Below are 24,373 nucleotides of genomic sequence, written 5' to 3' on the forward strand. Positions count from 1 at the left end.
GAATGAAAATGGCATAAAAGTGATTTTTTGTTTAATGCAATACATTTTATGACTGTATAAATGTGTAGACACATATAAATCCAATTGCATCGTCCTTAAAAGAAATCTAAAAACATAGGTAAATATATATTTACAAAAATGGGCTATGCTGGAAGTCACTGAGAAACAATGAAACCGGTGCTAATGAAATATAATCCTTGGCAGGGGTTTAAAAAAAAACAATCTGAACCTTTTGAGCAGCATGACCTGATCAGGCTTTTGTAGGGTTTATAAAGTGGAGGTTATGCCTTCTAATTAAGTCAATACCAAGTTCAGCGATTACCGAACAGCAAGGTTGGCCAAATGGCAGCGCAAAGTACTTGGCGGAGACTCACCTGGAAAAATATATCAGGGTATATAAACTCATCCATGTTTGCATCATTTAATCAGGAGAATTTTTTAATTTGAGCATCTTTTTTGAGCATTTTTTCTGTTTTATTTGTGTTATTGTTTTAAATTTAAAACCCACCTACAATTATTTATGTGTACAACATAAATTGATGTACCTTCCATAACAGGAAGAACTAACAGTAAGTTTAAAGTTAAACTTTTTAGTGAATTAATTTGCTGGCATGCAACCTTTTCCCCCTTAAAGTAATAGTTCACTTATTTAGCCATTCATTAGTAAAATAATTGTATTCAATGTATTCATTTTAATTGTATTAATTTTGTCCATAATTATTTTGTTGTCTAAATCATTTTTGTGTACAAGTAATACAGTTAAAAACACACTTGTTGTGGACAAAAAAAAAAAAAAAAAAAAACAACTGTGCCCAACGTCCAATCACAAATCATCTGTTGGTCATGTGATAGTCACAAGCTGAGCTGTGATTGGATGTTCCCTGAGCCATCAGCACAAATGATGTCATTTTCAGTAAGGGGCAATAAGAGGTTTTAAAAGTATTAATTGTACACGAAAAGAATTTAGTCATCAAACTTGTTCATGCTAAAAATGGCAAAATAAGTGGACTATCCCTTTTAGGCACAGGTGCCAAACTCCAGTCATTAGCAAGCTTCTAATCATTTGAATCAGGTGTGATGGAGAGTAAAACTGAAAACATTGTTTGTGCTAGCCAAAGCTAGAGTGGTATGTATGGCGAAAAAAATCAAAAGATGATTTACCTCAAAAAGTGCCATGTTGGTGCCATCGTAACTGTTGCTTTTGTCATTGTCTGTGTTGTTGATGAAGGGACTGTTTTCCTTTGGGACACCGTCACCTGTGGAAGCGCAAAACAGTTTGTCTTTAGGGCCTCCATCTGGTGAGTGGCTAAAAGCAAAACAAATATTACCAGTCATGTCTGCTAAACACTGCTGCTTCTTGCTTCATCGCAGATAATATAACAGAAATTGTATTTGGGCCAAAGTAGCTCTTTGCTTATTTCTACTTTTCTATTTATTCTAATTTTCAGGAACTGTGAAAACAAGATCCTTGGAGATTTGGTGACTTCAGTCAAGGTGAGATATCAGTAACTAAAGTCAAAGTGCCTTTTAAATGCTCTGGTATCACATTGGCATTATTTACCATCATTATCTTCAACAGAGCATTGTTATTATTATTATCTGTTCACTGACCTCTCTTCCAAATTGATCCTAATGCTGAACACATATAGCAGTCAAATGAAAAGAATTAGATGAGTAATGTGAATGTGACCACAAAGATGAAACACAAAATACAATATCTTGAAGGGGATGATGGGAGCGGACAAAAAAGCACTTAAAAACAATTAGGCACATAAAATGTTACCCATTTAATAATTTATAAACTAAGTGACCGCAAAGATGAAACACAAAATACAATATATTGAAGAGGAGGATGGGAACGGACACAGCAGCACTTATAAACAATTAGGCACATCAAATGTTACCCATTTAACAGTTTATAAACTAACCACTAATACCCTCAATGGCTGAACTTTGAAACTGTCTGTGGTTTAGTTGGATTTTTTTTTTAATATTTACTTTCCATACAACATACAAGAAAAATCCAAAACACATTCTTTATGACTTTACTTATATTATTTAAGGAACTGTATGTGCTTGTAAACTAGCTCTGTGTACTTAAAGTCTTCCATCAACAGCTAATGTGTTAGCTAGAAATTTTAAATAATAATCATTTTAAAAAGCTGATGTAAGGAATGCTAATAATACCAAATGAGAATACTGACCTATTTAGTTACCATATTTTTTCAGACTATAAGCCGCAACAGTATATAGCACGCACCAGCAATAATTGAGCGGAAAAAAGAAATGTCACATATAAACTGTACTGGAATATGAGCCATAGATCATAACATCAGATATTTAAACAGAAAGACGGGATATGGAAGTTTTTTCATTTATTTTAAACTTTTTTTAATTGCCTGCTTACAGCAACATTGTATCTTCAACAGAATGAAGATACCTGTACATTTTTAAAACGTTTTGTGAATACAGCCATTGATTCACATCTTTTCAATTTCAATTGTTCCACAAATTAACACCTTAAGCAGATACATGAATTTGCTGTACCGATGGATTTACTCATGGTGGCTAGCAGAAAAATCTAAACGAAACTGCAGATAAGCCGCACTGGACTATAACTCACAGGGCTCAAATCATGAGGAAAAAGTTATGGCTTCCCGTTCGAAAAATACACTACTACAAGAAATGAAATATTAGGAAGCATGGACAAAAATTTGGCCCAAATACACGGACAAAAATTAAATCTTCAACAAATTTTCAACAAGTAGACTGGTTAAATGGGGCAGACATCTCACATCTGCTATATCCCTTCCATGTGCCTTTTCAGTCAGATGATCCAACTACAGAAGTCTAGCTGCATTGGAGTGCAGGGATTTGATGGGTATCTTTTACTGTTTGATGCAGAAGCATGGTGAATAAGAGGCTTGCACCGTGGCTTAGTCTGGTGTAATCACAGGGAAAGTCACTATGTCCTTGTACTCTGCAGCACTTTGCCCCAGTGATCAATGACATTTGATAGTACAATACCATATTTTTAAATCAATGACATGCAGTTCTAAAATAATTTAACAATTTTTTTTAAGTAACACAATTGTAATATGACACACCCATTATTTATTATTGGTAACATTATACTGGACTCAAGGAAAGCAGGAGTCCGATTTCTACGAACCAAAAAATATCTACGTGGTTCCATTTCCCTGTCAATAACTGTTCCAGTGACCTTGTGTTGCACTTGCAACAGTAATAGGAGCCAAGCAAAAGGGCTGGCACCAACAAATGCTGATAGTGGAGGCCAAATGCATAGGTAATGTGATAAATAGTCCCATCCTTTGAGTATGTTACTGACGGCAAGCAAGCAGCATTAGCAATCCAGGTGCTAATATACATTTGTACCCTAAACATGGGACCATATATTTACAGCTTGGTAATAAAATGTGCCTTGAAACATTATATTACCAGCCTGTGTGCGCTCCTATATCGGAAGTCAATGCTAATTTCCAATTAGCATGTAATGGGATTTAACTTTAACATTAATAGCGCTGGTGAGGATTTAATAATGAAGTATGTCTTGCATTTAAATATACAATTTCTCTAAATATTTTTGTGGTCTGGTTTCACGGTAAACTCCACTTGGAGCGTCATCAAACCACTTAAAGCACACTCAGTAACATTAGCCAAAAAATGCAACAAGCCAGCAGGTATCTATTGTGCTTGCAAGAGAAGCCACGAGAAGCAGCTACACACACACTGTATGCTAGCTACTGTATCTGACTGTATGCCAAGACAAGCAAGGTATTTATGTGATATCTTAAAACATTTCTTTGAGTGTTCTGTGTGTACTGCTCTAGCATGAACCACCTTTTTCATTCCGTATGCAATGCATTATTGGGTAATCGATCAAAATGCATTAATAGTTTCAGAATTGTTTTCATTCCCATGATGATATACTGTAACTAACAATCCATCCAAATACTTAACAGATGACCAAGAACAATCATAGCAGACACAGAAGGACTTATATGTCATATGATATTATTTAACATAACAATAAATACAGCTGAATGCCTGCACTAAGTCTGTGAAGACGACACGTTAGACCAGGACTAAGTTATATGGGGGGAATTCTTCTCAGTATAAGGCACACTTAAAATCCTTTTATTCTATAAAAAACCGACAGTGCACCTTTTGGTTGGCCTTATGCAGTTATTATTGTTTTTTCGTAAAAAGAAAAAAGAAAGGACTTTTTATTGTCACCGAATGGTCAGAAAAATTCAGTACATGTGCTTACAAATGATTACAAAAATGATTACAAATGATTTAAAAACAAAAAAAAGTTTTTTTTCAAACAATCTTTTCATTGAAAAATGACAAGTGAACATGCTGCCTCAAAGCCAAAAATGTTTTTGAGGCAGCAGCTAGCAAGGATGCTCGTCGTGAACCAACAACAAACGCAGAAATTCTTCACAAATAAGAAGTGTTCTTCAAAATTGGTGGGCACAATTTCAGAAAAAAAAGCCTTTTTAATCGGCTAATTAAAGTCAGTGACAATTTTTTTTCTTCAGTTTTGTGTTGATGGTGACATTTCTGATTAAAAGAAGCTTTGAATAGCTTGAGCGAGGGACAGAATTCATTAGCTCAGTGCTTACTGATAGGTACGGGTTCGTCATCAAGTAGCGGGAACATTGAAGATCCGTTAATGGTTAGGTCAGCTTCTCTGGTCACTGTGGTAATAAATGACCAGGCATCCTATTTATATCGGCTAAGCTGCGCACTGTGATGATGCCTAAGCTGCCTAACGCTGCCAGAGTTAGCTCATGGCGCACTGTACAAACATAAGCGAGTGACTATATTGTCAGTGTACTGGAGATGTTATAAGTCCCAGATGTTGTCTCGAATCAAAAATCGCTCCCATTAAAATGACCGATTTTGACTTGACCTTGGTGTCAGCATCATTGACATGTTTTATTACTATATATATTAAAAAAAAAAGAATGTTGTGTGTAAGAAAAACAACAACAGACAGTATGTAGCAGTCCTGCTGAATGTAATCAGCAATTCAGTCAAAGAAAAAAATTACAAGAAAGTATCAAAACTCCTTTTTATCCACAAATTTAGCTTGGCGTTGACAACCATTTAAGCAAGAATTAAGAAACCTAATGCACATAGGCAAGCTGTAAATGATCTGGCAAATTATTCCAAGGAAAAATGATACAGGAAAACTAGCAAAATACCATTTGAACAATTCGGCTAAAATATAATAAGTGTAAATAAAAATACCAGGATCAACGGAAAATTATTCAACTCACCCCTCCGACGAGAGCCTCCCCTGTGCTCCATTTTGAGGAGCAGGGCTTAAAAAGGTTCACGAGAGGAGGGGTCCTAACAGTAGTCCCTAGGGAACTCCAGTAATAGGGGTCCAAAGTATAGCGATATTGTTTGTGAAGTGCAGAAGTCAGGAATGCTGCCTGTGCTGTGTGGATAATGTGAGGATCAGCTATTTCTGTGACTGGGTTTGTGCGTGTGTGTGAAAAGTGGCCTGTGATGACGATGTCAGCGACAGCCATGCTTCACAAAGCACCCGTTACCCTCCCACCGAGACCGGCGTGCACACGCGCCCTCATGCACGCTCACGCGCATGCTTTCCCTCAATCACCCTGAGCTTCTGATCCCTTCTACTCACATTAACACTTAGGTACATATGTGTGAACGGGCATACTGAGTGGGAGGAGCAAAGAAAGTGATGGAAGCGGAAGGCTTTCATTAAAGAGTTTCCAGGCAGGAAGTATTGGAGAAATCCATTATTCAACTGCCGTTTTATTTTCCACGACTCCTTCCAGACTTAAAACTACTATGATCAAAATGCTACTTGATTGTAGCAAATGTAACAGTGAAACAAACAATATAAAAAAAAATGCCAGAAATTGTTATTTGTTTCATAAATGAGTTTTATGAAGCAGTTTTACTTTCATTTTAAAAACTATGTCAAATTAATAATGTATTTTTTTTTCAAACATATCTGCAACCAGATTGAGCAGTGGTATCGATTATATGAACTTAGGCCACCAGAGGTGGAGGCGGACAATCGATTGGTGAAGATGTAAGCACTTGAGGTGATACTTCGCAGGATCTTAAAAGCATATTACATCTCACAAGATATTCCAAACAAATTGTGAGCAAGCTAGCAAGCCGCTGATGATGAGAGCAGTCATGATCTTGAGGTTGTTGAGACATTGGGCAGTCGGGTTGGATGCTAGCTGCTAGCAAAAGAACTTAAGCTAGCTGGCTAGCTGCTATTGTTGTTAAAAGTAGTTGTATATTGTCTTTTTATTTCCAGGGCTTATACCTGTTTGATAATAAATATTCTATTTGAAATTACATCAAACTGAAAGTCAATGGGTTTCACAGAGATGGGTGTGTTTGACAAGTATCACAGAGAGATTTGTGTTTGACAAGAGGACGAGTCAGATTGGATGATAGCTAACCGGCCAAGACAGATTTCTTGAAACACGCAGTTTAATATGAACTCATTATGTACATTATTCACTAGGGAGAGTCAAGACAACCTGAGTACTCCAGGAAGTCATCCCTCTGCTCTATGACCCCACCTTTGTTTTAGCTGCTAATTAATCTGTCTGTCTAAGAGCATGTGAAGTGCACTCAAATCACTTAACCAGATTAGGCTAATCCTGAACTTTTTATAAAACAGAGAAGCCATGCCGGGCTACAGCGCCTGGCCTTTAGCCACAGACTGCTTGAATGTGGACTTGTGCTTCAGTCTTCTGGCCATGGGCTACCTATCAGTCAGGTGAGTGTGCTACACCATGCTGGGGCACATTGGCTCGTTTTCAAGGTGAGACATTGAGCCATGACTCCAGGGCCGTCTACATAAACACAGGTTTAACCCTTGTGCAGTATTTTGTCCAATCTTTTGATCTTTACATCAAAGGCAATTCACATTATTAAAAGAAGGCACCAGGGAGCTGAGTTTTCACCCAGATGGTGACAACATTGCAAAGTTCACGGCACATGACATGACCACTTAGTTATCACACTACCAAGAGTGTGCCATCCCTTGGCTAAAAAACTGCGGGAATGATCTGAAAGAAAATGTCCCAAAAATAATCAAAATACTGCACAGGGGTTAAAGTTGAATGCCGAGTGACAACTCAATGATTAGCATTGGAAAAGTATGCAATCACATAAAGTAATGCATAGCATTGTTTCAATGACCAAGGATCATCGAATCACAGAATTCATGAAATAGAATCCAACCATTGAACATCTGCTGAAGGTATCATTAGATGTGTCAAGGCTGGAGCTTTGAGAGGGTCTATAAAATCACTCAGGAAAAGGATTTAATCGTATTAAGCTCCACTTGGTTTGGTGTCAGATGGCTGCAATTTCACTGTGTGTGAGTGCATATGCATGTGTTTGTACGTTCCACTTTAATGATATCCTCGGCCCCTAAACCCTAAAGCAAATAACATAGTCAGTTATGTAACACATGCCACAGTGCACTGTGTCTCTTTAGGGTTTTAGGTTCAGTGGATCTTAAACATGACTGTAAAAGTGATTTTAAACGACAAGACTATAAGAAATCAATCCTTCAGAAGCTGAAATAATTAAATGCTTTAAAGTATATGGAAGTAAATATACTTGTTTGAGAAGGGACAGAACGTGTAGAAGACATATTAGCTAAATTCACAGCAAAGCTGTAGTATTTTACATTTCAGTGTTTTTTGATAATTAATTAAAAAGAAAAAAAGATTTTCTGATGCACAAATCATCTGTACAGTGTTCGTCAAGCCATAGGGTGAACTGGATATTTAGACAGTTTCTAAATTGAACAGATCTGTTTTGGGAATTTTTTAAATATGGGGCGCCCTTGGTTATAACACACACTGGGTTAAACTGCAAATCCCATTACTATACATTAAAGGAAACAAACCAGTGCAGCAATTCAACATTTATTCAACTTCATTTCGAGATTTAACTTTTTAAGTATTTTTGCTAATATCTAATCAATTGTAGACAGATCAGATTTAGTAGACCTTATGTTTTGGACCATAAGGTGAAACTAAATACAAAGGAATTTCAATTAAAGGTAAAAACAGAACATCCATACATCAGGCGCACCTGATTATCCTATGTACAGTACAATATAAGATAATAAACGTTTGTCGTGTAGGCAATCAAAAGGAAGAGTCAAACATGTTAATTTGAAAAAAGAGCCTACAACAAACATCACCATACAAAAAAATAAAAGGAGAAATTAAATACAGCAACAAACAGTGTGTGTGGGTCTTATCACACAGACCACATTGGCTGAAGGGAGCAGGCAAGGAGGAGATTTGTCAAGTGGAAACAGGAAGCAGCCAGAAAGAGCTGAACCCTCTGACGTTATGGTTAGATTTATTTATTTATTTATTTTAATTCTAAAAATGGAGTCAATGATAAGTCATGAACAAATTGTCGTGCATTACCACTGATCTGTTTTTTGTAAAATTAAAAAGTATGTATATATATATATATATATATATATATATATATATATATATATATATATATATATATATATATTACACAAACTACATAAAACATTGTTAGTTTATTTCAAGTTCTTCCTCAACAATTTGGCGTCTGTGTTGCATTTACTGATCTCTTCTCACTGAAAGACTTCACTTACTGTAAATGTGGGAATAGAAATCAACACAATTGGAACAAATACGGGACTTTCCCGTCTTTTTCAGAAAATGTGTTGCTACAGCATTTTTCATGACCTGGTCCAACTGTCGTAAATTGTTCCCCGTTCAGACTGAAGTTTGCATTGTATGTTAATGGGTCAAAGGAATCATGATGACATATAAGTATGAAATTATTTCAGCCAGTCTCTCATACAGCTGCACTCATGGTGGACATGAAGATTGTGTTTTTACAAAGTACTCAGTCTAAAAAGCTGAAATTGTGGAGAAAAAAAAAAGCATTTGCATCTATGCGTGCTCACACTTGTCTCGTTTCCGCCCCCCCCCCATAACAATGATAAACAATGAAGAAATGCATCTAAAAGTACTGTAATTTCATGTGTTTTAATTGAACAGCCATGATGTGTGTAACCGCTAAAGCACGGGGTAGACTTATACTCGCATTTTTGTAAAAGTAAATTGAAGTTTAAAAAAAAAAAAAAGAGGGAGGGCTCAACTTATGCACAAGGTCGACTTGTAAACAGAGGAATATGGTATATTGTTTCCGCTTCCCTTTTTTAAACCCAGTAAAATTGTACAGTTGAAAACCAACACTGCTATTTCTCTGGGACAGCTGAACACAAGTGCAACCCATTTATTAAGACAATACTCTGAGAACAGGAAAGCAAGTGTGGGGGAAAAAAGATATGAAGAAAAACATTATTAAACAGAACCACATTTAGGGTATAAACAGGAAATGTATGTCAAGGGCAGATGGGCTAATAGAGAGAGCAACTGTGGTCCGAACAGAAACAGTCAGAAAGTAATGAATGAAATTGCCTTTAGCCTTAACAGATGAGAGATGTGAAAGGGTTAAAAATAAAAAAAAGCAAAGCTTACATTTGCTCAAAGTGATGCTACTTATATGGAGGACAACATTTTAACTATTATAAGTGTGCTAGTAATGCTACCTTCTCTGAGTCACAAACAGGTCACAATCTCTTTTTTATTGGCATGATATGAAGCCCGTCACTAATTTACAGATCACAAATCCCATTATGGAGGTGGTACTTACAGGCATAGTCTGGTTGTACGCAGCTAGAATGATGTGTACCTTTGATAGCACATGCTACTCTTGTCTATTATTTAACCAAACCAAGAAGATTATCGAACAGTGGGACATGTGCTGCCTTACAATTAAGTGGGATTTATAAAACACAAACAATGAACGTACTCACTCGTCAAATCTGTTCATTGAGACTGCACCTTGTGCCTAAAATGGCCCGAAAACAGATTTTTTTTGTCTCTAATCATCATATTTTCTGGAACAGTAGCCACACTGGATTTTAAGACACCATCTATTCCATTTAAACAGTCTATCTACTGTAGTTTAAGAATGTTTGATTTGCATTGCTCACCATGTTATAAGGTGCACCATGTTATAAGGTGCAATGTGTGTAAGGCGCATTACTACACATTAAAGGAAATAAACCAGTACAGCAAATATGTCAACTTTATTAAGCAATCTATCAAGGTAGCATGTTTGCGAATATGTTATTTTTGTAGACAGATGTAATTTTCCACATTTTCCACAGGCCATATGATGGAAGTATCTAGGGAGGAATTAGACTAAAAAGCCAACATCCATCCCGAAAGTGAACCTGAATATAAGTTGCACTGTTGTTTTTTTGCGAAGAATAAAGAATTTTAGGTGTGTCTTATAGTCTGAAAACCATGGTAACTAGAAAGACGGAACAACACTGAAAGGGAAGGAGAAGTAAGACAAAAAACTGTCTGTGCTCTGTATATACAACGTGAGGGTGGTGTCTCACCTCCCCCTACTCAACCAACGGGAAGCTAGCCAGAAGGATAATCAATAGCAGTAACTGCTATTTAACAACCCTTCCACCCCAATACTCATGAGGCAACAACATGCTTTCAGACCCTCCCTTGGATCTTACTCATTTAATTTAACCAAATATGAACCTATTTCATGATTTTTGCTATGTCTGAAAAAGAAACTGGTGTCTTTGTTTTGATATAGTAAATACATTTGAGCATGTTTCCATTGTAGGGATCACACATTACACACCGTATACAATACAAGCTAGCTCCAGGCGCACTTAAAATCCTTTCATTTTCTCAAAAAATGACATTATGGTACTAGATGGATGTCACTATTTCACTTAGTCATCTTTATTTCAATTTACTTCCTATTTACTTTCATTGTGTGGTGAGGAAATATTTGGTACTTCCCATCTTTCCACAAATTATTACATAGCACCAAAAATACAATCTTAATAGGTCTCAATTTAGAATCGAAATTTAATCAAGTTTGACTTATTTGCTACATTGATGTGTTTCTCTTAATGTGCAGTTAAGCACTTTGTAACCCAGTGTACTTTATACACCGGTGCCCCTGAGAAACCTCTGTGGCCTATATATGGAAATTTCCCAAAATAAAACAGTTTATTGCTTGTTTTTTTTCTCAGTTTTGTCACCTCCTTCTAAGTTATGTGCATTAAAAAAACACACACACATTCAAAAATAGCTTTACCCTTTGGTCAGAATAAAACAGTTCTCTCTTACCTGGAGTCTATAAAATTTCTTACAAGCATGAAGCTGTAATTGTAGCACCACGGTAAATACTTAACACTGGGTATCTGATTTACCCAGCCAAATGTGAAGTGCTGTTACTAAAACACATTCTCCAACAACAATCTGATGTAATACAATCTGGACAAAATATTAAAGGTTAGGGCCGTAGTTTAGATTGCTTGCACTCATTGTAAATCAATAGATATGCCAGGGACCTTGCTCCACAAAGTTCCTAAAATCTATTGTCCTGAGCCAGAAGGTTTGGAATGTGATTGTGTCATGGCTGAACAAAACATTATATAAAGGTTTTGATAACATGTTGTTTGCATACCCCGAGTTTCGGACGAGCAAGGTCCTCATACCATGGAGGGTGGATTGCAGAAGATAATCTTGACAGTTTTTGCTCTGAGAAAACTGATCATGGAAATACCGTATTTTCTAGTGACAAATGAGTAGAGGTAGTTTAAAGCAAAGGGTAGAAGAGAAAGGATTGAGGTCAAAGACATTCTGTTGAACATGAATGCCCTTTTAGCAGGAAATAAATCAAGACAATGATCCTGAGAAAATGACATCATTTGGAAAATCACTTCAGCAATGACTCATAATTACGACTCATCATCCATCCCAAAGATGCAATAAAAAAAAAATCAACCCTCACCTCCATCATCCTCGTTCTCTTTCTCATTGTTTTCATTCCCATCTTCTTCTTCAATCCTATCTTTTGCCTTTTCTGAGTTGTCCTTTACAGGGACTACGGTGAAATTAGTAGGCATTTTCCACCATGTGCTTCCTTCTCAGTGTCTCCCAGTTGCCACAGCCTTATCTCCTTCTCTGCCTCTTGCCGTTTTGCTCGTCCCCTCCCTTCGATCGTCCAGCTGTTTTCACTTTCACCTTAGCTCTCTTTTTTTTCTGTCATATGAGTTTTTCCTGATACACTCAGCTTTGGTATTCTGTAGTATGTTTCCAGGGTCTTCAAAAGTTTTGTCTATCACAAGGAGACTGCTCTGTCGGGAAATCCACAACCCCGTTATCCAAATAAGGAAGACCAGAGTCGACCCGCCCCTATGGGGGGCAGAACCTAAACACACACACTTACACACAAGCTAGCAAAAAAACATGAAACGCTAGTGTGTATGAGAGTATGCCTGTGAATTTTTTTTTCCCCCCTCAAGTGCCTGAGGGCAGTGGTCAGCAACGTCAGCTTTTGTTCAAAGAAAGAAGGAAGTTTAGAGTGATCCACAAAAAGAGATTTCCTCACAAGGACGCACACTGAGTATAACATTTCCTCAATTCCTATGCAGTGTTATTTGACTCCATGCGCATTGAAACAAAGGGCAGGGCAAAGTCTGTAAATTGCAAAGTTATGCATTAAATACACCGCATTTCTTATCCTATTTAGAGAACAATGGCTACCGATGATTGCAGCCGTCCATTTCCTATTCTACATATGCACCAGGAAGTCTAGCCCTGCTGACTACACTCGGATTACACCCTAGAGTGGTCAATATTCATCCCAGGGTGATAATGAGGAATTTATTTAGTGGGACTCAATCCAACACCAACTGCACAAAAGTTAACTACGCAAACTGCTACATTGGTCACAACAAATTCCAGAGATAGGAAAATCATCAAGTTGTAATATTTGTGGAGCTGTCTGCAGTGCATTGACGTTGTTATGCACTCTGGCAAACACTTTGTCATAAGTATCTAAGTATTTGTGTGCGTACAAGCCATCTTCTCACTCAACAAGCAAGCATGTGATGTATTGAGCACAGCTCACATGCTGTTACGCCTCCCTCTAGTATGGGCCTGATTGTATTGCCCTTTAGTAACACAATCAAGCCTGTAGCACAGGCAATGTCAGACATAATGGGCAATCAAAAATGCCATGTGACCTTTCAGAGTAGAAATTACATTCCTGGGTACGCCAAGCTACATCAATACAGTATATACAGTACATCTATAATGTGATTTATGGCAATACTTGAATATTAGGAAGGAGACGAGAGCTCACACAAGATCGCAAGATTAAAATGTGAAATTTCTCATTCCTGCACAGCGCTATCTTGATAAATGAACGGTAAAATATTTGCATATCAGAGACATGTTGCAAAAAAAAAAGAGGCCACCTACTAACACTAACACAAACTGCATGCATTTTGTTAAACTAGCTCAGCAGCAGCAGCAAAAAAAAAAAAGATTATATGCTAAATTCTTATTTTTATTGCAACCTGCTCAAGAAAAAGAAAACTTGAAAAAACTGGCACATTTAGACTAAGGCATAATTTTACAATTAATTACAATTTTACAATTACTTTTGCCAAAATCTCATCTCATCTTGTTCCTGTGGACTCAGTCTCGTGAAACACCTCGTCTCATGGAATTTATATCCCATCGCATTCCTATTAATATATTTATAATTTCATATATGGCTGCAGATAAAAAGTTAAGTGTGGAAAAATCAAAACGCACAAGTTTATATGACTGCAAATGTCGATTGCTAGGTGATTGATTTTGAGGCAATTGTTTTCAAAACTAGCCAAGCTTAGTTGCATTTGGTTGCGTCGCTCGGTGTGTCATGAATCTCTTTTAGGTGGTTGCAGTGCTATGACAAAAGCTCATCACCTGACAATCACACAATGTGTTATTTGCTTAAGGGTACAAAGTCAAATCTTTTTGATCTTGACTTTCTCACCAACAAACCACATAGCATTGTGTGTTACATAACAGTTTAAGAGAAAAAGAGAGATTCCAAATCTTGTAGGATCTTTTGGCTGCTGTAGGCCATCAAGGACAAGCAACTCCCTATTCCCCATTATTCCCTCAGGAGGCTTTGTACGAAGATCTATGAAGTCGGTAGAAAGGCAACAACTACAGCAAATGGGGAACAGAAAGAGATGGAGCCCAGGAAAAACAGTTACAGTGAGTTACCGTATATTTTTAGACGACAAAGTGTACTGGATTATAGAGCGTAGTGAACACGTCTATTTTCTTAAATTCCCTTATAGAGAATTCCTCTGCTTATAAGACACAGTGGGTTATAAGGCGCACCGAGCTATACGGCGCGTTGGTGATTTTTGAGAAAATAAAGGCATTTAAATGTGCCTTATAGTATGAAAAATAATCTCAAATCTTTCTTAGAAATAACCGTAACCTGGAAATGCCCCATGTTTTTAAAAAAATGGTCCGTTGAATTAATTATTCTGCGCTGTCAAGTGACCCAAACCCTAACTGTTAAACTAACTGGCATTAATTGGATTTTCCAACCTTTTTTCAATGAAGCTCATAACAAATATTTAATTGAGTAAAATCAACTACATGATTGTCCAACTTTCTAAAGTTAGCAAAATTCAGCTGTCACAGGAAGTAAATACAAATGGGTTAATTGAATGTATTTTTTAAGGCTTTAAAAAAATTCACATTAATCTCCAAAATTAACTCTTCAGGTTTGACAGCCCTCTATTAATTATTTGAACTATTTTGATTATGTTTTTGTTAAAACTACCACTGATAAAGTATTTGAAATACGAATCAAGAAAGTGCATGTCAGAAATAGACAAAAAGATGAAGAAGTCATCATATTTTCCAGACTAGATTATAAGGCGTTGTGAACAGGTCTACTTTTGGGATATTTTCATATGAAGGGCACCGGTTCTTTAAGATCACTCTCAATTTTTGAGAACAATTAAACAATTTTAAGTATCCTTTATTGTCCAAATATAGTAAATATGGTACTTTTCAATACAATGACCAGCCTAAAAAAAACAAACAAAAAAACATGGTCATATGTCTACAGGTTGCCATTAAGATTCCGGCTCATTCCACAAAACTGTAAAAAAAAAAAAAAAAAAAAAAAAAAAAATATATATATATATATATATATATATATATATATATATATATATATATATATATATATATATATATATATATATATATTTTTTTTTATTTACATCAATCTGGATATATATATAAATATATATATATATATATATATATATATATATATATATATATATATATATATATATATATATATATATATATATATATATATATATATATATATATATGTATATATATATATAAATATATATATATATATATATATATATATATAATAAATATAATGTTCTCCTTTTAGAGTGCAGACCTCCACCCAATCTTAAACTACCAAGCATGTTTGCTACAACCCATAAACAATTCCTTCCTCTTCAGTCTTCCTTCCTACTCACTGTTCCTCTTCAACCCAGTAGATGGCATTAAAGCATTTACAAATGAGATGGCGACAGCCACACAGATTTTCAGAGTGATTTACCAAAGGCACAAATGGGGTCAAAAAGGACTCCAACATCTGTATTTTACAGGGCATCTGTAAAGTACTCACAAATAACTGTGCCCTCAAGACAGCACTATCCATACGAGCAGTGATGTAACTGTCTGACTAAGAGGCCAGACACTCAGTCTACCTCCAGACAGTCAATACAGAAAGGCAAGGGCTACAAAATCTATATTTAGAAGTAATATTACAACATGTAGTGACCTTGTACTTTTTGTGTATCAACGAGTCATCCAAACCTGTGTCATGATGTCTGGATTATATATTTAACATGCAAAGGTCAAGATGGCTTCTTTTTAGGGAACTATATCTTTTAAATCAATGCAAATATTTGAACTAAAACTCACCACAGCAGGATGTGATTATAATATATACATATGATAAATCAAGGTCTTGGTTTGAGCTCTAACTTATTTGTTTTCGTGTTTAGAGCCCTGTTACCGAGGGTATTAATATTTGCCAAAGAGGTGCACTGAATGAGATTTTATGACTATTGCTTTCTATTCCTGTTTTCATTTTATGTAGATTTACTTTGAATTTGATCCGAGTTAGTTGTAGCACGTTTGAACTCACACTTGGGCTTCCACTGTGAAAATCTGGCAAGCCATATTGTTTACCTGGCATTATACTTTGTTGCCCTCTTGTGAACACTCATGGGAATACTGCAACATGCAGCATCACCATGACATAACATGGCTATATAAACTTAATCATTGAGAGTGACTCTAATAACTAGATGACGCAATTTCTGTGGCAATTGGGTGTGAATGCTGAAAGCTGAAAGAAAAATAATGGAAGCATGTGGAATGATGTGGAATACTTGCCATTGAAATTCATGGGGCATGTGGAGTGATATCAAACATTATGATTTAATTGGTCATGACATTTTGAAAACAATATTGCGGTAGAGATAAGATTAAGTGAATAATAATAAATTATGACTTGATATTTTGGGAAAAAAAATCTGTTGGGGAGGAGCTGAAGTTCAAGGATGGAATTGTTTGAATAAGACAGAAAATAAAAGAAATTTGACCTGGAATGTTGAATGCGCCATAGGAAATGAATGGGGTTTGTAGGTAGTATAAATAGATTTTGGGGGAAAAGTGAGAATTTTAAAAAGCTGAGACTTGGTTGAGAAATGTAAAAATGAATAGTAAAAATGAAAAAAAAAAACATGGATTTTTGGGGGAAGTTGAAAACTGATCACAAGGTGAATTGACTCAGCATGTGAATTTTGAATGGGAACACATCTTTTGAATTACAAATCGGGAATGAATGGAGATTTTGTGTCTGAAAAATGTTAAATTGTGGGGAAAATGTGAAAGTTAGCATTGAGAAAATAATAGGTGTGATTTTTTGGAACATGTTGAAGTTGGAATGGTTTGAATCAATCATGAAATGCATAAAAAAATAGTAGCAATGTATAATGGAATAAAACAATACAGTAATCATGTTAGCATTCACACAACTACTTCCTACGACATGTCTTTCAGCCAAGTATACACTCAGAAATATAAAATGAAGTTCTCCACTGGGCATTTTTTTCCTCCAAATCCCAGTCTAGGAAAAGGTGACTAAGCCTTTTAGTTTCTTAAAAAAAAAAAAAAAGTAGTTCCATGACCAGCTAATTGGTCATGAAAAGGGAACTTGTATGTGAGTAAAACAAGCCAAATAGACACAGTCAGGAAAAAAAAAAAGGAGACATACTGTGTTGTATATCATAAATAACATAGTTTGTATATCATAATTAACATAGATGAACCGCACCGAAAGAAATGGCCAGAGATATGCCTTTAAATATTTTGACCAAATAATATAAAGAAGGAACTCCTACATGACGTTTTAATTGCCAGTTCCCCATTTTGTAGACGCAAAGATATTTACTAAGCAGTGTAAAAAAAAAACAAAAAAAAAAAAACGGTGGCTGACCAATTCTTTTTGGGCTGACTGACTTGGCGTGACTTTCCTCCACCAATTTCAGCAGCCCGGGCAAAAAAGCGGACAGGGAGCTTTACCCATCGTTTCCTCATTCAGACACAAGCAGAACATGATATCCCCCCTTACACATTTCTGTCATTTGATACCCACTGGCGAAACCGCCTCGGAAATTTTACTGCCCCTATTTGCTATTGTGGATATTAATAATTTGTCTTCAACATGCAGTTAATGCAACAAAGCCTTCAGGCCTTAATCACGTTTGCAGTTATTATGACAAAGTATATTTATATCTCCTGGTCCCAGATGGAGTGCTGACTGCTCGGCTCCAAATAAAGCAGAGGTCAGCACATGACACCAAAGGTGAATGCCTTTTTAAATAGGAATACACACACATGCGTGCAAACATAATATGTAGCTTAAATTGCATCTCGTTGCATAACTTGGATATCACAACGTAACTAGTGGGGTCATATAACAAAACCATTTTTAAACCTCTGTTAGTGAGTCAAACAGCTGGTGACAATGATGGTTAGCGTGAGAACATATTGTACTTCAATCGTAACAGGAAATGTATGCAAGTTCAACTACCTGTTCTGTCACAGACTACATTATAGATTTGAAAATGAACCAGTGATTTTACTCCATTTGTGACTAAATATTCGCTTCTGTGTCAATATTGCGTGACCTAATGAAAAAAATTTATGGAAATAAAAACTGGAGCTTTGTTGTTGTTGTTTTTTTTTTTGTTTTTTTTGCACATTACTATCTGTTACTTATATCTCATTTATATAAAAAAAAAAAAATCATTGCTTAATGCTCACCAGAAATCGTTGTTGTTGATTTCCAGATAAAATTCAAATTATATATATTTTTAATAAGCACACATTTTAAGTGACACTATAAACTTATTTATTAGGTAGGACAAATCAATGTTGGGTCACGTAAACAGCTTCAAAATGATAACCACATGAATAGCCAGTATTCAGTCAATAGTGAGCTTTTATCATTTTTCCATTTCCTCAAAACCACTGAATCCTATTAAAAACAATTGTTAGTCTACCCATCGACTTCCTTTTGCAATCCTCATCATGAGTCGAAGATTTTCTACTATTAATTAATTATGACAAGCGGTTACTCACTCAATAGCGTCCCTGTGGTTCTCAGCTGCCATGTCACAAGACTGCAATATTGAGTGGTGTGAAAATGAAATTGTGTAGATAACAAATCTTATCATGAAGTAGTAACCAATTCACATTTTCAAAATCAGAAAGAGGCAACTTTGTTTTGTCCGAGACGTACAGTGTTTTTTTTTTTTTTTTTTTTTTGAAAGCTGCAGGATTGCCTCCATTAATAGTTTTTGCTCCTTGTGAGTGTTTCTCTAATACCTTTATTTATGAGTCAATAGAAAAAAAAATCATCCCAGTATGTTGATTGAATGAGCTTGAGTAGCAGCTTATAAATATATTCATCAGTATGCAGACTTAGGGATGTGCAAACACCGATACCAACCAAGTACTTTGTACTCATGCCGGCCGATACCAATGGCTGCATCCATGTCATTGTGTATATGTTTTATAAAGGCATGCTGTAATCAACATTTTACATTTACTTGCTAACTCATTTTGGGTTTTATGATGACCTTTTTTCATTACGGTATTTTATTATAGTATACTGTGTACTACACATTCACCTGTATTATTGACTGAAAAAACATGATAAAAACAATACATTATTTTTACTATATTAAAGCTCAAAGACATATTTTTACATTTTTGAAGTGTCCAGAAATTCAATCTCAAATACTGCTTTATGTTTTTTAATTTTGTTTCAAGTGTTTTCTAAAGGAAGGGCTAAACATGTCTGGTACTCAATAAATTAAGCACTAAAGTAATTATTTACTTCAGCACTTAAAAACCTAAAGGAATGTATTACACTACCCAAGGTAATTTATTACTTAAGGCAATTAGGCACAAAAACACAATTATTTCAGGCAATCAAGTACTAATGCTATCAAATTACCCTATGTATTTAAGGGCTCATCAATTACTTCAGTACTTTAGTACCTAAGGCATTGAATTATGTTTACTACATTAGTACTGTTACAAATTACCACTTTAGTGTAACTCATTAAATTACTATTTTAGTGCCTTAAGGCATAAATTATAGGGTTTTTTTTTAGTACCTAAAGTAAGCGCTTACTTTGGCTTAGATTATGTAATTAAAGTAGTTGATTCATTAAATACTTCATTACCTAATGTAAATTACTTGTGTACTTGATTACCTTAGGTAATCCTTTACTTTAATATTTGAAGTAATTACTTTAGTACTTCATTCATTTACTGCCAGCTTTTTTTGGATGTCTAAAAAAACGTTTAAAAATATGCTTCTGGGATGATGAGTTAAGAGCATTAATAAAGTCGATTTCTTGCTGAATAAAGTACAGGCATCAAAGAGCTTTTACGTGTTTGTATCACTCCTGTGTATTATTCAGTTGTCAACTTCATAGCGTCTGGCTTAGCAGTTGAACGTTTAAACATTTTAAACTAAAAATCCGGGAAGTTGTCACTTTTATTTTGTGCATCTGCTATTTTTTTTTAACAAATTCTACGTGATTTATGTTTCACTTTGGACTTTTCTTGCATATTGACTGTTCTGTCAAAACGAAACAAAATCGCTTCATTTTTTTTCGTGCTCTGTCATTGGTATAATAATAGAAATATTACGCATCAAAAGTATTCGCGGTGAATACTTAAGTGTACTCCTGAGTGAAAAACACTCAGCGGACTAATCCATCCTAGGGTGGTTAGAAGAGATAAGAAGTGGGACACTCTTCTGTAGTAACGGCCCGGCTGACTCACCGTATTTGTTAGGTTCCCTGTTGTACTCCAGAATGGGCACGGCGGCGTTGGGGTCCTGCTGTTCGATCGCCGGGACCACCTCCTCCAAATCTGGGTCCTCCTCCCGGCCATCGCCGCCGGTGAGCCGGGTCGCTTGGACTCCAACCGAGCCCGAGTGATCCTCTCCTCCTCCCCCGTCAACCGGGACCACCACAAACCTGTCGCCCATGTGGCTCCCCTTTTTGTCGTCTTATTTTTGGATCCGAAATGGATGGGATGAGGTAAGACCAACGCGTTTGGTAACTACGGTGGACAAGAGTAGACCCCACGCTCACTAGTTGATCAGTGGGGTTGATTACTGTACGCACGTGCACGCCCCTGTCAATCTCTCATTGGATGAAAATGCTGCCAATCATCCTCTCACCAAAACCAACCGCCCCTCTACAGACGTTTTTTTTGCCGTGACGTCACATGTACGATGTACCCGTACTGTACTTTAAAAATTCGGGGGCGGAGCTACGTAATGCCAAGAGGAAATTTTTTAATATCCGAGTTTTCCTGCTTTTCTAAATGGTTGCAATATCCCTAGATATCTTGATAACCTTTCACAAGTTATTTATATTTACGGTATTTTTAAAGAATAAATGTATACAATAAATAATTTGATGACAAATCCAAATCCATCCTTAGGAGGAGGTAAGAATATCACTGTAAATGACTACACAATGCCCATAATTTGAGACCACAATAGAGGACTTGTCCCAACATGTCCCACAAACAATGGTGATTGGTCTTGGTGGTCTCACAATTCTAATGCAAATAATACTGCAGCATTACTCTTCAAACAATGTCCTGCCACAGGGATAAATTGTGCTTACTGAAAACTTCGTAAGAGTTTAGGCAACAAACACAATTAACATAGTATTTTGGTTAACTAGCTGCAATGCCTTATTTTTAGCTTACTATGGCAATTTGTGTAAATGATTAACATTTGTCAATTATAGCCCTTAGAAGAAGGTTTGATGCAAATGCTGGTGACCTTACATTTAACCAACAAATATACACACATTTATCTTAAATTCAGCACAACTTTATTGTGACATGCAAAACCCTGAGTATTTTATATTTGTAATTGCATGCCCCTTGGGGCACTCCAAACAAAAATTTACATTTACAAATAGCAGCAGCAAACAATTTAATCAGGTCATGTTTATTTCCTGATGGAGGCATGCCATATTTGAGTTGTCACAACAAATTGAAATTTTTCTGTTTATGAGAAAAACTTAGTATAAACAATAATTACCAATAATTCCCGCAGTACTGAGAATCTAAAAATTGTTATTATTGTATGTAAGCCAATTATTGTATGAGTGACAGAAATAATATTCCAAGGTAAAATATATATATACTTGGAAACTGTCCCATCTTTTTCCTCCATAACCTCAAGATGCCAAGACTTAACTTGCCTCTAAACAATGTTGGCAGCCCGACATTTGTATTTCAGCTCTCCAAATCTTCTCAAGTGTAAATATTCTGGAACAATTCCAAGAGGCCACTCAGACAGTAATCACTTGAATGCATGTTACATCTAAAATAGACAGCTGGCAGAACAGTTGGATGACGAAGGAGTGGGAGGGTCAAGTGGGAGTGGAAGGGTTTGGTGGGACTTAGTGTTGAGTAACAGCTCAGGTCAGTTCAGTTTTTGATTGCAGTTTGATTGTTTTTGTAGAAAATACAAAGGGAAAAAATCTAATCATCATTTTATGGATTAGTTTTCCTCCACAATTACCATAATGGATCAGTAGTGGTCATTATTGTGACAAATCATTGTAGGAAGGCCAGGTTGAGATAGGAACTTGTAATCCATCAGGGCCATTTTGTTTTACTCATCCGTTGCGAGACTCACCCTCTCAGCACAGACTGAGAAACTGATTACATTTTAAAGTTTAATGCAACAGATGTGGCTTTCAACAGCACAGCATTTGCACAGCCTTTATTATTTTGCATTCCTTATAACGTACTAAACGCTAAGTTTCTGCCTTTAGGCCCAAAGACTTGGTAAAATTACTGGAGCAGTGATGTGTGTAAGTCTGGAAAACACAAGATGTGGGTCAGTAGTCATTATGCATGAACTGATGCTCTCCTTGTCACAAAAGATAGTTGTGGGCTACCATACGCATATTAGTTTCAAATAAAGACACGGCTGAATGATTTAAAGAGTAAGACCAATAATATACACTTCATCATAAATAATCAAAATATAAGACCAACAGAATGTTAGTGAATTAGGGTATATGGACCATAAAATATTCTCCAGGGGGGACAACCCTAACAGCAGTGATAATGGAAGCAGCAGCAAACTTGTTTTTGTTTGTCTGCAGATGTCATGCTGTAACAAGATCCCTTGGGCTGCACTATTCCTTGGGGATAGAGATGTGTATGATGGAAAGTATATGAGCACACCGGGCATCTGTCCCTTTGTCAAGAAGTACGAGACAGTAGACATTAGTGTAATAGTGGGCCGCATCTGTCTTTTCTGTTATCTGCCAAAGCTAATCTAATATTTTCGTTTGACATGCAAGCACCACTCTAATAAGATGGCGCTAACCCAAAAGGTTTACCACAAGAATTAGTTTGTGTGATACAAACTTAATATTACTTAGTATTTAATGGTATTTATAAAATGGGGGGCTTCCGGAGGTTTTTTTGGGGGGCACTACTTGAAGGTTAGTGTCAAATTAAACATGAAATAACGCAAATTACACTTTGTGTAATCAAATCAACCATATGAGTATCGTCCGTTAGCATTAGCATGACGTTAATACTAAACTCATATTGTTATTATCATCATTATTATTATTATTACTATTATTATCACTACTTTTAATAAATCGTGAATCGAATTGCTTTATTGTTTTAAATTTAAAAGTAGCGACTGCCCTCTGCTGGCAGAATGACGCAATCATACTGTCTGCGGATAGAAAAAGTCTTAATATATAAGTCTTAATATAACTAATGTTTTAAGTTACAATTTGTCGTCGGTTTACTCAAAAAAGTCACTCAAAAAGTCAGTGTTCTGTGACGATCACTGCTCCGTCATATATGAGCGAGACAACGTATTCGCATTTTTCATTCCTAACCTCGAAACATATTTGGTTGTCGAGACCGCTTTGCTCACTTGCGCTTCTGTATGTGTTATTATATGGCCAGCAGGTGGCAATACAGGACTCTTTTTTTCTTGGTAGAGGACTTTTTTTTTTTTTTTTCTTGGTAGACTTAATTTGAGACAATACATGACATGATATGGAAATCGGATAATGGATAGATGGATTCAACAATCTAGTTTAGATTCGCTCATTTTTATAAGACATAAATAATATTTATCTAATGAAAATATTTTGAACCTTCTCGATTTGATCATTGAAAATACATTATTTCCATTGCCTTATATAGTGAGTTGCAATATTTACATCAAAAGCAGCTTCTGCATATAACACAACGACTAAGCCAAGTAGTCAGAGAGATGGTAGGAGAAAACCTAAGGAAGTTTATCTACATCATTAATACAGTATCAATCCTAAGGTCCAAGAACTAGCACACTCATTGTCCCCACTAAGATCATTCCGTGGAATGACTGTCTTACAAATAAAGTCTCCTCTCCATTGCTGTATGACTTTTCTGCATACTATCAGGACAAACTAACCATACTAGTAAGACAACTACAGTATATGCTCCTAGTATATTCGTGAATTGTTACGACTACCACAAATCAGTATATGTTAACTAATAGAACTGTGTTGCTATTAGCACTGCTAGCATTACGTTTTCAACTAGTGCACAATTTTGCCCCTCTCATAAACTGTAGTTGTTCCTCAAGTAAGCCAAATTGATCCTTCTGGTGAGCACAAATACCATACAACTTATAGTATGTGCACCTTAAATCGGACATTAATTGCAGCAAATAAAGGCTCAAAAAA

General features: G+C 36.0%; 2 protein-coding genes across 8 annotated transcripts in view; one reads left to right on the forward strand and one right to left on the reverse strand.

Annotated features, from left to right (window-relative positions):
- slc12a7b (solute carrier family 12 member 7b) overlaps window positions 1-20,674 on the reverse strand; it is a 38,260-nt gene extending 17,586 nt beyond the window's left edge. For 3 of the 7 annotated variants that reach the window (XM_088402260.1, XM_088402258.1, XM_088402257.1), the window contains exons 1-2: window positions 20,418-20,673; window positions 1,162-1,256 (exon numbers count right to left, since the gene is read on the reverse strand). In XM_088402260.1, coding sequence (XP_088258386.1) covers window positions 1,162-1,256; window positions 20,418-20,625 — 303 coding nt within the window. In that variant the 5' untranslated portion in view covers window positions 20,626-20,673. Of the gene's footprint in view, window positions 1-1,161; window positions 1,257-4,649; window positions 4,668-5,309; window positions 5,517-11,940; window positions 12,274-20,417 lie in introns of those variants that run through there. The other 4 variants (XM_088402261.1, XM_088402259.1, XM_088402263.1 and 1 more) reach the window with 4 other exon arrangements.
- sspo (SCO-spondin) overlaps window positions 20,599-24,373 on the forward strand; it is a 71,428-nt gene continuing 67,653 nt past the window's right edge. Inside the window, exon 1 of the mRNA XM_088402256.1 lies at window positions 20,599-20,677. Within this exon, the coding sequence (XP_088258382.1) occupies window positions 20,624-20,677 (54 nt within the window). The 5' untranslated portion in view covers window positions 20,599-20,623. The remainder of the gene's footprint in view (window positions 20,678-24,373) is intronic.

This window comes from Hippichthys cyanospilos, chromosome 19, assembly GCF_059441005.1.
Source record: "Hippichthys cyanospilos isolate Australia breed blue-spotted pipefish chromosome 19, RoL_Hcya_1.0, whole genome shotgun sequence".
In the NCBI taxonomy this organism is placed as follows: Eukaryota; Metazoa; Chordata; class Actinopteri; order Syngnathiformes; family Syngnathidae; genus Hippichthys; species Hippichthys cyanospilos.